Source organism: Hevea brasiliensis, chromosome 4, assembly GCF_030052815.1.
Source record: "Hevea brasiliensis isolate MT/VB/25A 57/8 chromosome 4, ASM3005281v1, whole genome shotgun sequence".
Lineage (NCBI taxonomy): Eukaryota > Viridiplantae > Streptophyta > Magnoliopsida > Malpighiales > Euphorbiaceae > Hevea > Hevea brasiliensis.
In genome coordinates this window covers 110,937,218-110,952,248 of record NC_079496.1, presented here as the reverse complement: position 1 = coordinate 110,952,248, position 15,031 = coordinate 110,937,218, and the positions used below count along the sequence as shown (strand labels likewise).

The following is a 15,031-nucleotide window of genomic DNA, read 5'->3' as shown; positions in this document are numbered from 1 at the left end:
TTAAATCTCTTGAATACTTTTTCGAGTGAAACAAAGAGTGCCTTAATTAACTCAATCCTACTTTCGTGGAGTTAAAATTAATTAAAACCCATTAGGTTTTTTAATCAATCTGTTAATCCTTTTAATCCTTAGTCTATTTCTAAATCTAAATTAATTAAGTCTAATTTCTTGATTATCTATCACTATGTTTTCTTCTTTCAGTGCTTCAACCAAGGATTAAGAACAATACTTAATGGATCTTACACTAAGCATGTCATTAGGCACACAGGAAATAGATAAAACTTCATAATACCCAAAAAAACTGGATAAATCAACTCAAATCCTCAAAATATCTCAAATATTACATACCCAATTTCAAAATCTAAAAAGAACTACTCACTACTCATGTTTGATACAATGATTTTAGCAAAATAAGGAAATAAAAGATGAAAAGAAAATTAAAATTTAAAAAATCCCATGAAAGAAGCGTAAAAAATGATGGAGAAGAAGAAGAATTAGAGCTTCAGATGGAAAATAATGAGGTTGGCAGCTCCTTTTGTCTCCTGTTTTCTCAATCATTGTTTCCTTTTTCTCCCCCCTGCTTGCAACATGAGGTAATAATGCCTTTTTATATGCCCTGACATCAACTCTAAAAATGGACTAAAATGGTGTTTGGTGAGGTTGTGCACTTGTGACAAAATCTTGCCTCTTCAGTCAATTAATAAGGAATTACATGGCTGAAACTGTGCTCATGCCGCATCTTATGCAGAGTCAGAACTGGACAGAATGAGTGAAGACAGGTTTGCATGGCCATGCACGTCCCTATGCATGTTTTGGTAAGCTTCAGAGAGTTTTCGTGAAGGTGCATAAGCATTTGCATAAGCTATGTGGAAGGTCATGCACATTTCGGCAACATTAGGAGATTTTCCACTAAGTTGCATAAGCTATTGTATAATCTATGCATGAGGCCATGCAGATTTCAACAAACTTGAGTTCATCCTCCGTGAAGGCGCATAAGCTATGCAGGAAGCCATGCTCATTTTGGCAGAGTTGCAATGCTTCTCCAGTCTCTTGCATAAGATGGTGCATAGCCTATGCACTAGGCTATGCAACTTTCGGCAACTTAAGAATTTCTTTGATTTTCTGGGCACAAGCTGTATAGGCTATGCAACTCCTTATGCAACTTTCGATAGTCTTCAAAAATTTTCAATTCAATGCTTCAATTTTTGCACTTTTAGACCTGGAATTCACTCTCACTTGCAAAATTACCTTTTAGTCCCTCAAAATATCATTTTATCTATAAAACAAAAGCAAAATTACAAATTAATCTAAAAATTGACAATTATATAAAATTAAGTAAATAACTAATAAATTTGACTAAAAATTACTAATAAATGGATAAAATGACTATCAAATTAAACCTAAATGACTATATGAAATGCATATATTAAATACCACCAAACTCGAATCTTTGCTTGTCCTCAAGCAAACTTTAAAATTTAATGCAAATTTTGGAGTGCCTTGTCCATGGAGTTATGAAAATTACCTACTAAAGCAATCTATCTCACCTTTAGCCATACCAACAATCCATATACCTATCCTTCAAAATGCAAAGAATCAAATGCTTACCCAAGCTTTTGCCGCTTAGCCTCAAGTTAATTAATCATTCAAAAGTTCCCAAACCAACTAATCATAAGAGAAAGTAATGCAAAAAAAGAACTCTAAAACAATCAATAGCCAAAGTGCCTCTAAAGAATAATGGAAGTGGAAGAATAAATGAATAAATTCCCAATCACATAAGCAAACTTACTATCCCTATCTCCACTAATGTAGTAAGTATAATCAAGAGATCAAAAGACTTTTAAGGGTGTAATGGGGCTATAGGGCTCAAAATGAGGCTAATAAGAAAAGGGGTAAAAGGATTCAAAGCATGAGAATATTTTCAATCTTGAAAATATAAGGTACATTTCTTATTTATTATTTTTTTCTTTTTCTCCCTTTTTTTTATTGCTAACTCTTTTTTTTTTTATAAAGGAGAGAAATATACAATGGAAAATTTTAAGTGCTAGCATATTTTACAAAATGCATAGAATGAAAGGACACTTTGATACTTTAAGTTTGTATCTTGTATCTTCTCTTGATAATTGTCCCTAAAAATACCACCCCCAAACTCATTTTCTTTAATTATTTTGGGTGGGTTTCCTTCAATTTGAATGACAATAATGACAAGTACATATATACTACTACTTTTACAAAATGATAAGCATTTCTTCTCCCTTTTATTATATATATATATATTTTTTTTTCTTCTTTTTTTTTTGGATAGTGTACCAATTACTATGAATGATTATTCTCATAAAAGGGTAGGTAGTGTTTAGTCTATTAGCTAGGTAGAAATAAGGGTTCCAAGAAAAGTTAGGAATAATGTAAGCTCAAAGGGGTTTACAAGGGTTAATTTTAATTGGGAGTAAAGGCCAAAGGTTTAAAATGAGAAGGTTAAATCAAAGAATGCCTAATCATCTCTCTTTTTAAGTACAAGCTAGTATTTTGCCTCGAAAGGTTTAAAAAATTTATTCTAGGATTGATGAGACATCGCTTGACTACCTTTTATTCTATAGCTCTCTCTAAACACTCTCATCTCTAAATGACTAGTTGGGTGGCTTTTTGGCTAAGAAGATATAGGCAAGGGAAAACACTTACAAAACTTTGCATTCCTAAGGAAACTTTCAATCCTCAAACCCGACTAAAGGTAGACTGAATTACTCTACTAAATAACTTTCATTACTCAAAAGACTTGGCAAAAATTTTATGCAAAAATTTTATTTCATGAATGCATGGTTCCTAAAAATAAGCAATGCATTAACTAAATACTATAAACTAGTAACCATATATGTAAAATCTATATGGTATTATTTCTAAATGAAATGTAATGTGTGTATATGTGCAATATATTCACAATGTAAGTATGCAAATGAAATAAAATGAAATGTACCTATACTAAAATGTGAAAAACCTTTTGCAAAAATTAAAATTAATGCATTAATGCATACCTCCAAACTCAAAATTGGACATTATCCTCAATGTCTAAGGTAATGCACCATGAATCTCAAAAAGTTAAGAAGAATAAGAAAACATAGTAGTGGACAGGTAAAAGTTAAAAAGAAATGAGGAAAATATACCTGGACCAATTGAGATTATGTTTAAGAAATCATAATTTATATTGCATAAGCAAATTGCATAAGCTATGCAAAAATGGTGTCTTGGTATTTGCATAAGCAACTGCATAACTTATGCAATTGTCTAGAACCTGCAGCAGTGCTATTGAATGTAGGAACAACTAAAAAAATAACTACATTTCAAGGACATGAAGATACAAGTATGCACAATTGGAATGGAAATCATATATGTAAACATTGAAAAACACAAAAGCAATATCCATAGAAATGTATTTCCAAACAGCAAACGTTCAAGCAAATGAAATTAAGACTGTTCCAATAATTGCAAAAGTTTAAAACACTGTATAAAAAGAAAGAAAGAACTGCTATGAATTATGCCAAACTAAAACAGAAATCAATCTAATTTTATAGTTTTGCCCTTATCAGAAGGGTCAACTGCAGAGCTTGAGCCTGGTTGGTGATGCTGAGATGGTGGAGGCTGTGATGGAGGTAAGAGAGGTGGAGGAGGCATGCCTAAGATGGACATAAGTTGCTACATCATCTGCTCTAACTTGTTCTATTTTTCTCTAGTTTCCATGATCAAATCAAAAAGCTGCTCATTGCGATCCTTTAGGTTATCAATTCCAGAATCCAGTCTCATTTCCACAGCATAGATATCATCACTGAGCCTTTCCAAGTAAGTAAACAAGACCTCGGTATTGAATGGTGGAGGGTTAGTGGAAGAAAGTCCAGCTACAGAGGTTGTCTATGCAGGTTCTGTTGCTACTGTTTGTGCTGGCTGAGTAGATGACTACTGTTGCTGAACTGGGGCTGCAGTAGGAGGTACAGAGGATGGGCACATAGGTGCTGCAATGCCAATTTTATATAAAAAGGTAGCATCAAAAGAGAATGTTTCTTGGATAAAGGGCATGTTATGAACTATAGGGTCAAAGCCAAAATGCTTCGCTATAGTAGTAATTAGCCCACCAAGAAGTATGGCACCAGATGGTTTACTACCTATATGCAAGATGTGCTCACAAAGGAAATTTGGAGCAACCTTAAATCTATTTTTAGCACACCACAGAATGAAAATATCTAACTTACTAAGAGTACCAGTGTTAGATCCGCTTCTTAGGATAGTATGTGCTATCAATCTGTGAATATACTTAAGGGCTGGGTCCTTAATTTGAGAGTCCTTGGACCTGTTAGAGGAAAATCTATGATAATCATTAGAAATCTCTTTCCAAAATTGAATGTCATCCCAAATACTAGTATCTAACACAATGGTATTCTTGTAAAGCACCCTAAACAGCCCATTCATATCAAACCCAAATATTTCATGAAATGCATCAAGAGTTAACTCCCTGTTCTGTCCTAAGCATCTGAATTTCATGATAGGCTTAAATGTCCTTTCATGAAACTTAAGTTCAACAAAGAATGAGGATATAAATTCCAAAACCAAAATGGGATAAACTGCTTCCTGCTTTCTTACAAAATCTACCCAGCCCAAGCTTTCCAAATAAGCAAACACATCATCATAAAAACCAATAGACTGTAAAACATCCTCTACAATATACCTGGTAGCAGTGATTTCTCTATCCTTCAATCTCCTAAATACTACCTTATGCTCATTACGAACCAAGGTCCAAGGTAAAATGGATGATACCTAAGGAGGAGCAAAATGAGAAGCAAAGGCTTTTTGCTTGCTTGAGGGTGGAGACTGAACTGCGGGCTCTACTCCTTGCATGCTTGTAGCCTTAGATTTTGCAGTGGAGGCTTTTTTTAGATTTGTGGGTGATGAAGTCGAAATTGGGGTTTCTTGGGTTTGCTCTCTGCGCTTTGTAAGTGGTGGAGAGGCAAAGGTAGGCTTTGTGCTTTTAGAGCGCCTCCTTTTGTAGGTTGAGGGAGGTGAAGTTTGTGGTGGGGGTAATTGTGGGTCAGGGAATTGAACAGCAAGAGGTTCAATGTGTAATGGTGATCCATGGGGTAAAGGTGGGGGAGAGGAAGCCATGGAAATAGAATAAAGAATGTGTGGAGAAAGGAAAAATAGAGGAAAATGAGGTTTTGGAATGTAGTTTCGATAAAAATATAGGAGGAAAAGAAAATGGCGAAAAATGAGGAAAGGATAGAAGAGAGGGGAAGTGGCAGTGCAAAAAATGGAGAGAATAGTGGGTTATGGCGGTTTTTTAAAGGTGCATAAGTTATGCGTGAAGATGCATAAGCATGGTGTGAAACTGCATAGCTTATGCAGGACGCTATGTAGATTTCAGCAATGAAAAATGAAGCAGGTGAAGACCTAGCGTGAAAGTGCATAGGTTATGCAATAAGCCATGCATGTTTCGGCAGAAATATTAGAAAACCTGAAAATCCTAGCTTGAAAGTGCATAGGCTATGCAACAGGGCATGCATCTTTTGGCAGATATGAATAAAAGAAAAAAAAAATGAACAACATAGATTTTTGCATGGCTTATGCAGTAGATTATACACTTTTCAAAATCAAAGAAATACTAAAAAATAAAGCTATAATGCCTGTAACTCAGTACAAAAATAATTTTTAACTACAAAACTAAATATTTTCTTTGAAAATATCAATTGAACTGATCTAAACACATTCAAATTAACACCAAAATTGCAAGAAAATGCATCACAACACAAATTCACTCAATTAAAAATAATAGGCAATGTAAGCAACTCAAGTGAACAGTGAAATCAGCAAGCAATCTGCAGAATTTTGCCTTTCAGCATTCCAAAGCTAGAAAAGCTTGTGTTTATGCACCATTACCAAAAATTAAACATGCCAGAATCCAAAATTATACCAATCACATCCAAGAACACAAAATTGCTGTCATCAAATCTCAATAAACCTTAACACACCAAATTTAAATTTCTCAAGCTAAATCAACTCCCAAACCTCAAAAATTAACAATCACCACAAAAATTCACTCTAGAAAAGCAATTTATGAGTTTGAACATCAAACCTTAACCATTTTTAAATGATGAAAGTGCTGACAGTAGGTCCTCCATAAGTTTTTGTTCAAAAGCTAAAAAGCTACTGCATAGGTTATGCAACAACAGCAGAAATCTGCACATAAGAGACAAAATTAAAGAATCAATTTTAGACTAGATAGGGACTTAAAAGTCAAGAAAAGAGCACTTCCCATCATAACAGTATCTCCTTTCTTCAGTAAAAGAATCTATAAAAGACAAAATGAACAATATCAAAATTGAATTTGAGGGAGATCTAAAATAATAAAAAAAATGCAATTAAAATAAACTCTACAAAAATAAAAGAACTTGGGGTGCCTCCCAAGAGCTATAATTTACTGTCCTTAGCTTGACCATTGATTCACTATTGCTAAAATGGAGGTGTAGGATCAGAGAGCTTGTAACAGCCTACTCTTTCAAGTGGCTCTCCAGTGATGTAATGTTTTAACCTATGACCATTAACCTTAAAATTCCCTGATCTCTCACTCCAAAGTTCAACAGCTCCATGAGGGAAAATCCTAACAACTCTGTAGGAACTAGTCCATCTAGACTTGAGTTTCCCTGGGAACATTTTCAATATAGAATTGAACAATAAAACTAGGTCACCTTCTTTAAACTCTTTCTTCCTAATATGCCTATCATGCCAAGCCTTGGTTCTTTCCTTATATATGCAAGCATTTTCATAGGCATCTCTTCTTAACTCCTCAAGCTCATTGAGTTGTAATAATCTTCTCTCACTAGCTTGCTTAAGATCAAAGTTCAAGGTCTGAATAGCCAAATATGCTTTATGCTTCAACTCTATGAGCAGATAACAAGACTTGCCATACACTAACCTAAAAGGAGTAGTGCCAATGGGAGTCTTATAAGCAGTTCTGTATACCCACAAAGCATCATCTAATTTGATGGACTAATCTTTCCTAGAACTATTTACTACTTTCTCCAAGATGTGTTTGAGCTCCCTATTAGAAATTTCAACTTGGCTAGAAGTTTGGGGATGATATGGAGTAGTAATCTTATGTACTACACCATATTTCCTCATTAAACTTTCAAATTGTCTATTACAAAAGTGAGTACCATCATCACTAATAACTGCTCTTAAAGCTCTAAATCTGTTTACAATAAACTTTTTCAAGAACTTGATTACCACGTTAACATCATTAGTAGGAGTTGCGATGGCTTCCACCCTTTTTGATACTTAGTCAACTCCCATTAGAATGTATCTGTTGCCATAAAAAGGTGGAAATAGGTCCATAAAATCTATCCCCCATACATCATATAGCTCAACGTCTAGGATACCATGTAGGGGCATTTCATCTCTCTTCGATAAATTTCCACTCTTTTGGCACTTATCACATTTTGACACAAATTCTTTAACATCTTTAAAAAGATTTGGCCAAAAGAAACTAGCTTGTGAAATTTTACTAGAAGTTTTTGAAACTCCAAAGTGCCCTCTATAATCTGATTCATGATAGTGATGCATGACATTCCCAATTTCTTCCTTAGGAATATATCTTCTGATCAATCCATTCCCACATCTATAGAATAGAAAGGGCTCATCCCAAGTGTAAAATTTTGCTTCATGAAGAAACCTTTTCTTCTGCTGCCATTTCATTTCTAGAGGTAGCACTCCACAAGATAGATAATTCACCAAATCTGTATACTATGGCAATTTAGCAACAAGAGAGAAAAGTTACTCATCTAAGAAAAACTCATCAATAGGAATTGCAACCATTTCTTCATTATCCACTTTCAATTGGCTTAGATTGTCTACAACTACATTTTTAGCTCCCTTCTTATCTTTAATTTCCAAATCAAACTCTTGCAGCAGCAGAATCCACCTACTGAACCTAGGTTTGGCCTCCTTCTTATGGAGCAAATACCTAATGACTGCATGATCTGAAAATACAACCACCTTTGAATTAATGATGTAAGGTCTGAACTTTTTCAATGCAAAAACAACTACTAGGAATTCCTTTTCAGTAGTTGCATAATTGATCTAAGCCTCATCTAATGTCCTACTAGCATAGTAAATAGCATAAGCCTACTTGTCTCTTCTCTGGCTAAGAATCGCTCCAATTGCATAATCGCTAGCATCACACATAATTTCAAAAGGAAGACTCCAATCAGGTGGTTGCATGATTGGTGCAGTAATAAGAGCTTCCTTTAACCTACAAAAGGCATTCAAACACTCTTGGTCAAATACAAATGGTGTATCATGATTTAACAAATTAGACAAAGGTTTAGCTATTTTAGACAAATCTTTAATAAAATGCCTGTAGAACCCAACATGTCCTAAAAAACTTCAAAGTCCCTTGACATTGGTTGGAGGGGGCATCTTTTTTATGACTTCAACTTTAGCTTTATCGACCTCTATTCCCTTACTAGATACCAAATGTCTAAGCACTATCCCTTCTTGAACCATAAAATGACACTTTTCTTAGTTCAAAACTAAGTCAGTGTCTGTACAACGCTGCAAAACTGTAGAAAGATTAGCCAAGAAATTGTCAAATGAAGATCCATAAATAGAAAAGCCATCCATAAAAACCTTCATTATATCTTTAATGAGATCTGAGAATATTACCATCATGCACCTTTGAAAAGTGGGTGGTGTATTACATAACCCAAATGGTATTCTTCTATAGGTAAAGGTTCCATATGGGTAAGTGCAAGTAGTTTTCTCTTGATCATTTGGATGGATAGGGATTTAGAAAAACCCCGAATATCCATCTAAATAGCAAAAATGAGAATGCCTAGCTAGTCTTTCTAACATTTGATTAATGAAAGAAAGTGGAAAGTGATCTTTTCTAGTGGCATTATTCAATTTTCTATAATCTATGCACATTTGCCAACTAAACACTGTTTTGGTGGTAATTAATTTATTATTTTTATTTTTAACCACTGTCATTTCACTTTTTTTAGGGACCACATGCACTAGACTCACCCATGTACTGTCTAAGATAGGATATATTATTCCTGCATCAAGCAACTTTAGAATTTCCTTTTTACTACTTCTTTCATATTTGGGTTCAACCTCCTCTGATGTTCAATAGATTGTTTGCAATTCTCCTCTAAAATAATTCTATGCATGCACAATTTAGGGCTTATTCCCTTGATATCATCTATTGTGTATCCTAAAACCTTTCTATATTGCCTCAAAACTCTTAACAACTTATTAACCTCTAAAGTGCTCAAATTTGCATTAACAATTACTAGATAAGTTTCATTGGGGCCAAGAAATGCATACCTGAACTGAGAAGGAAGTTGTTTAAGTTCTACATTAGGTGCATCTTCCTCCTTGAATGATGGTTGCTTAATCTCAACTTCTTCCTTTTGTGCAAGCTGTAAAATTGATGCTGAAATAAATGGTGGACTGCTCTCTAAGTGTTGAGCAAATGCAGCCACATGAGGATTATCATGATTTATGCTTCCTTCATGAACTAAGCAATTTTCAAGTGGATCTTTCGCATATCTCTTTTTGAAATGCTCCTCAACAAGCTCATCAATGATATTAATGCTCAAATAAGAATCAGCTTTGGAATGATGTTTCTTCATGGTGTTATTAATGTTGAACACTAGTTGATCATCCCTAACTTTAAGAGTTAATTTTTTAACTTTGACATCAATTAGTGCACTTGCTGTAACTAAGAAGGGCCTCTCCAAAATAATTGGAATATTAGCATCTTCTTCCATGTCCAAGATGACAAAATCAATTGGTATGTAGAACTTTCCAACCTTCAAAGGCACATTATCTAAAATCTCTTCTGGATACTTGATTGATCTGTCAGCTAGATGAAGAGAAATGTGGGTTAGTTTAAGATCCCCCATATTAAGCTTTTCATATATGGAGAGGGGCATAAGGCTGACACTAGCCCCTAAATCACATACAGTTTTTGCAAAACATGACTCCTTAATATGGCATGGAATTGAAAAACTTCTTGGATCTTTAAGCTTAGGAGGGAGCTTCCTTTGAAGTATGGCACTACACTCTTCTGTTGGAGCTACAGTCTCATGATCTTCAAGTCTTCTCTTATTTGAGAGTATTTCCTTCAAAAATTTTGCATAAGAGGGTATTTGTGAAAGAGCATCAATGAAAGGCACATTTATGTATAGTTTCTTCAAGACCTCCAAAAACTTCCCAAATTGCTTATCAAGTTTAGCTTTTTGAAATCTTTGTGGAAAAGGAAGTTCTGGTTTGTAAGGCTCTGGAGGTACATACTTCTCTTCTTTCTCTTCAACTTCCTCATTTCTCTTTCTTGAACTTTCTTCTTTTTCACTCTCTTGTTTTCCATCTCCCTCAACATCTTTCTCCTTTTCTCTCTTTTCACTTTTTTCGTTCTTCTCATTGTTTACTACCTTCCCACTCCTTAATGTGATAGCTTGACAATGTTTTCTTGGGTTTTCTGGCTGACTTGAAAGCTTTCGAATAGACTTAGTACCTGAAGAGGATGTTTATTGTGCAATCTGGTTTTCTAACATTCTGTTATGTGTCTGCAGCTGCTCCAATCTTACTTTCATCTCTCTCATCTCTTCATCATGCTTAGTTTGATTGGCAAGAATTTGTTGTAATAGTGTTTCTGTGGTAGACCCTTGCTCTTATTGTATGGGTGGAGTTGTAGGATGTGTATTCCTTTGCTGAAAATTAGCTAATGGTTGCCTATTCTGCTGATAGGGATTTCCTTACTGCTGTGGTTGAAAGTTCTGATTTGGTTCTTGGTTTTGCTGATTTCCCCATGAGAAATTAGAATGATTCCTCCAGGCTGGATTGTATGTTTGTGAATAGGGATTACCCATCTGCTTGTTTCCATAGTTCCCCACATAGGCAGCTTGTTCACCAAAATCTGCTCCACAACTAGTATTTCCTTTTGCATAAGCAACTTGTTTAGAATTTTCTAAGGATGATTAAGTAACCAGTGTACTTAAATCTTCCATTTTCTTTGCCAAAACATTTGTAAGTGCATCAAATTTGGCATTGTTCATATTGAATGGATCAAGATCATACATTCCAATAGCTTGTCTCTTTTGTGTTGGAGCTGGCCTTCTTGGACTACTCCAAAGATGAGTGTTCTTCGCAATTTTCTCCAATAACTCATAAGCTTCATCTTCATGCTTCATAATGAACTCTCCACCTGTTTGAGCATCAATAATTCCTCTAATAGCAGGAGTGACATTTGTATAAAAATTCTTATTTATCATCCATTTTGAAATGGCATGATGTGGATATTGTCTCTCCAACTCCTTCCATCTCATCCATGACTCGTAGAGAGTCTCATCTTCTCTTGGTCTAAAAGTTGTCATTTGATTCCTTAATTCTTGTGTTTTTCCAGGTGAAAATTATTGTGCAAGAAATGCATCAGTGAGCTACTCCCAATTTGTAATTGAGTTGTGCAGTAGAGAATCAAGCTAATCTAATGTCCCTATCCTTCAAAGAGAATGAAAAAAACTTCAACCTTGCTGCATTGTCTGATACTCCAGGTTGCTTTTGCATGTCACATATCATAATAAACTTCTTAAGATGAGTATGAGGATTTTCTGGAGGATGACATCTAAATTGAAAATTTTGAATCATCTGTAGTACCCCAAAATCCATCTTATAACTATTTGCATCAATCATTGGTCTTGCAATACTTTCTCTTAAATCATTAAAACTTTAAAATTCCCTGATCTCTATACTTTTTCCTAGGCCCATGCCAGAAAAAAACTTTATCCCTTTAACCTTAAAATTCCCTGATCTCTATACTTTTTCCTAGGCCCATGCCAGAAAAAAACTTTATCCCTTTCTTAACAGTAGCCACTTTTAGATCCATCAAGTTTTCATAGATCCCAATAACTTGAAAATCAGACACTAGTGGAACTGAATCATCTAGTTGTAATGTAACTATCTCCTCATCAGAATTAGTCCAAACATCCAAAGGACCCTCATCATAGCTAGAATTATCACAAGGTCAACAACCATTATAGAATGAGGTTCATTGGGCTTTTGGATGGGTTGGATATGTTCGTTGGGTAGGTTTATTGGGCTTTTAGATGGGTTGGATAAAGTCAATAATTCTGTTAGGGTTATTTAGGGTGATGGAGATCATGTAGAGACCTGGTGTAGGTGGAAATTTTGGTTAGGCATAGGGCTTTTTGGTTGATTTTTTGGGTCAATTATCCTTTTGGCATCAATTAGGTCCTAGATATCATACTTAAGTTGAAAGCATCAGTCGGTGTCATGACTGTGGACTTGGTAGGACCGACAACATTGGTTGATATCACAGCTAGGTGGGAGTGGATTTGGTAGTGGTCTAGGTACTAAGAGCTATAGGAGGTCTTGAGCTTTGAGACGCTCCAAAACTTCGGATAAGGGTTGACTGAATTGGAAAAATCTCCTTGGGGTGTGAGACACAATTTGAACCTCAATAACTTTAATGCTACTTAATTGGCCTACCTTGGAGCCTCTTTCTAAAGTTGATCATAATTGTCTCTTCTAGCTCAAACATCTTGGCGTTCAATATTTCATCAAGCACGGCCATAGTTTCTTCCATCTTAAGTAGTGCAGGTGAAATCTTTACCAGTCTCTTCCCTTCCCTAACCCAAGTGACATGATTGGAAGTCTCTTTGGTGTGTTTTGAGGCTATGTTTGCTCAAAAAAATAGGATTTAAGGGTTAACCTAAGCATCTACATACATGAATGTAATGCATGAATGGGCCTTTTTTTTTTTTTTTCCTTTACTTTTACAAAACCAAAACCGAACCATACCAATAGAACCAAAACTGAACCAAAACAAAACCATATAAACTGAACTAAAATCGGACTAAAGACTGAATCAAAACCGAAAAAAAAAAATCTCCAGAACTGAATCTTCGCCCCCTTATACCTTCAACTCTCACGTGCAGGGTAAGAAAAAATTATATCCTAGGCTATGGTACACTGGACACACCAACAGGGGGTGGTCCAGGACGATCCTTCCCTCACAAACAATTGATTTATATCCTTAAAGTTTAACCATAAGTAAGCATCCTCTTGCTTAACATGGGTTTTGAAATGGACTTGGGCCTATACACACATTAGGCCTATGCATAGGCCTAGGTTCATCTCAATTACCACTAGAACTTACGGTTTGAACAGTAAGGTTATAAATCTAACACAACAAAAATCTATGGGGTACCTAGGGTTAAAATCTATGGCTCATGGGCTTCATCGGGTAGGAAAAGGGTCACCCATGCGAGAGCTTGTCCATTAAGCACAACGGCCAGAGCTGTGGCTCTTTTATATATACGAAGGTACGGGCATGGGGTGCTAGCATTCACCAATTCGTCATAGCTCGAGTGAAACTATGGTCTCCTTTGCAAGTACTAGAGGGGCTAAAAAGGGTAAGAGTGATCCGTGTAATAGTGTAGTGCAATGCAAAAAGTTTAACAGAATAATAATATTAGACTAATAAAAACATGTTAGAGTAACTATCCATTTAATCCCCAGTGGAGTCGCCAAACTGAAGGGGCAAGGGGGGTGTGAGGCGAAATATCATCCATTAGAATTATATAAAATACACTAGGTAATGCCCAGGAAAGATGGTGGAGTCACAATGGTCTCACTTAAGTACCACCTCCTTAGACAATATTTCCTAGACATGCACTTCTTACAATCCTAATAGAATCAAACCACTGGTAAGTACCGTCTTTCCATAACACTACCACGATACTAAGGATTTATGCCACGAAGACATAGATAGACAAGAGTCGCCACCCGGGTAATAACCGAGACATATTCAGTGTTTCTTTCGAGGGTAATGGATGACAACTTACTCTTTGCAGAGTTTCCACAACCGTCATTACCATAGCCCAATGTCTAGGTTCGGGATAGTGGGTACGTAAGGGGAAGGTGTTAGACACCCCTTACGCCTGGTCTAACCTCGTTAATTCGAGTGCCAGTCCTCTACTAATGTTTCTAAAAGTCTTGTTTATCATTCCTTTATTAAATTTCATCCTAAAAAATGCAATTCTAATCCTACACACTCAAGTAATTCACAAAAGGGTTGTTGTTTACACACAATTTTCATGCACAAGTAATTCCTATCTATGGGGTTACTAATTATATAAATGATATTTACCAGATGACTAAAATTAATTTATTATTGAGAATTTAATTTACAAACAAATTCAATTTCAAATAACCCTACGTTTCTATTTAACCTAATTAATTAATTTTCACCAAGTTACCCTAAGAATAATTGAACTAAGTTAATTATGTACATGTGTAATTTATTCTAATATCACATAAGTCCCAAACAATCACAACCTAATAAAGATTTCTAACATGCAAATTTATTTTACAATTACCAAGTATTAAATTAAATTTATTTTACATGTCAATGTTAGTTTTATTTACAAACAAGATTAATTTTAATTTACAGAGTATTTATTTAAATTAATTACATACAAAAGTCAGTTAAATTAAAAACAAAGTTAATTTTAATTTACCAAATAAAAGTTCTATTATTACTACAATTTCATACCAATGGTTATTCGAGAAGTTTAGAGCTACTTACCTGTTAGTAAATGAAGTTGCCATTGGGGCAAGCTACCCTTTAAAAAGGGTCTTCTCTTCTAGTATGGCAATGATATCCCTGGCTTACTCCCGTTTAGCTCCATATAAGCTCCACGCAAATGCCCTCTTTGGTACTTACCTTAGGGCTGCTTACCAATTTTGTTTGTAATAAAAAATAAAGAAACTAAAAAATATAAAAGAAATAAAGAAAATATTAATAACAATTTGCATTGGATTCTAACTCTAGTCTCTTAAAGGGGTAAGATTCCTAATTAGTTACAACTACCTAATGGTCTAAGTCTTCTAACATTATCCAAACACTTCATAACACTTCTTGAATTAAAAAGAACACAGGAAAATAGATTAAATATCAATTAAAACCCAA

At 35.0% G+C, this 15,031-nt stretch overlaps 1 protein-coding gene across 1 annotated transcript; it reads right to left on the bottom strand.

Annotated features, from left to right (window-relative positions):
* Nucleotides 1-6,489: 6,489 nt before the first annotated feature.
* LOC131179495 (uncharacterized) lies at nucleotides 6,490-10,910 on the bottom strand. Its single transcript, XM_058146354.1, has 4 exons — nucleotides 10,907-10,910; nucleotides 10,332-10,555; nucleotides 9,364-10,163; nucleotides 6,490-6,991 (listed from the first exon to the last, which is right to left on the bottom strand). Exons 1-4 carry the CDS (start codon nucleotides 10,908-10,910, stop codon nucleotides 6,490-6,492), a joined length of 1,530 nt encoding a protein of 509 aa, XP_058002337.1.
* Between the last annotated feature and the right edge of the window lie 4,121 nt (nucleotides 10,911-15,031).

Excerpts from the sequence above, each read along its gene's own strand:
- LOC131179495 (XM_058146354.1), bottom strand. Across the intron at positions 10,164-10,331 it reads AAGAGAAAGAAGAGAAGTAT|GAAATACTCTCAAATAAGAG; the intron begins GTACCTCCAGAG and ends AAATTTTTGAAG. Across the intron at positions 6,992-9,363 it reads CAACTTCCTTCTCAGTTCAG|AACTGCTTATAAGACTCCCA; the intron begins GTATGCATTTCT and ends GTGGGTATACAG.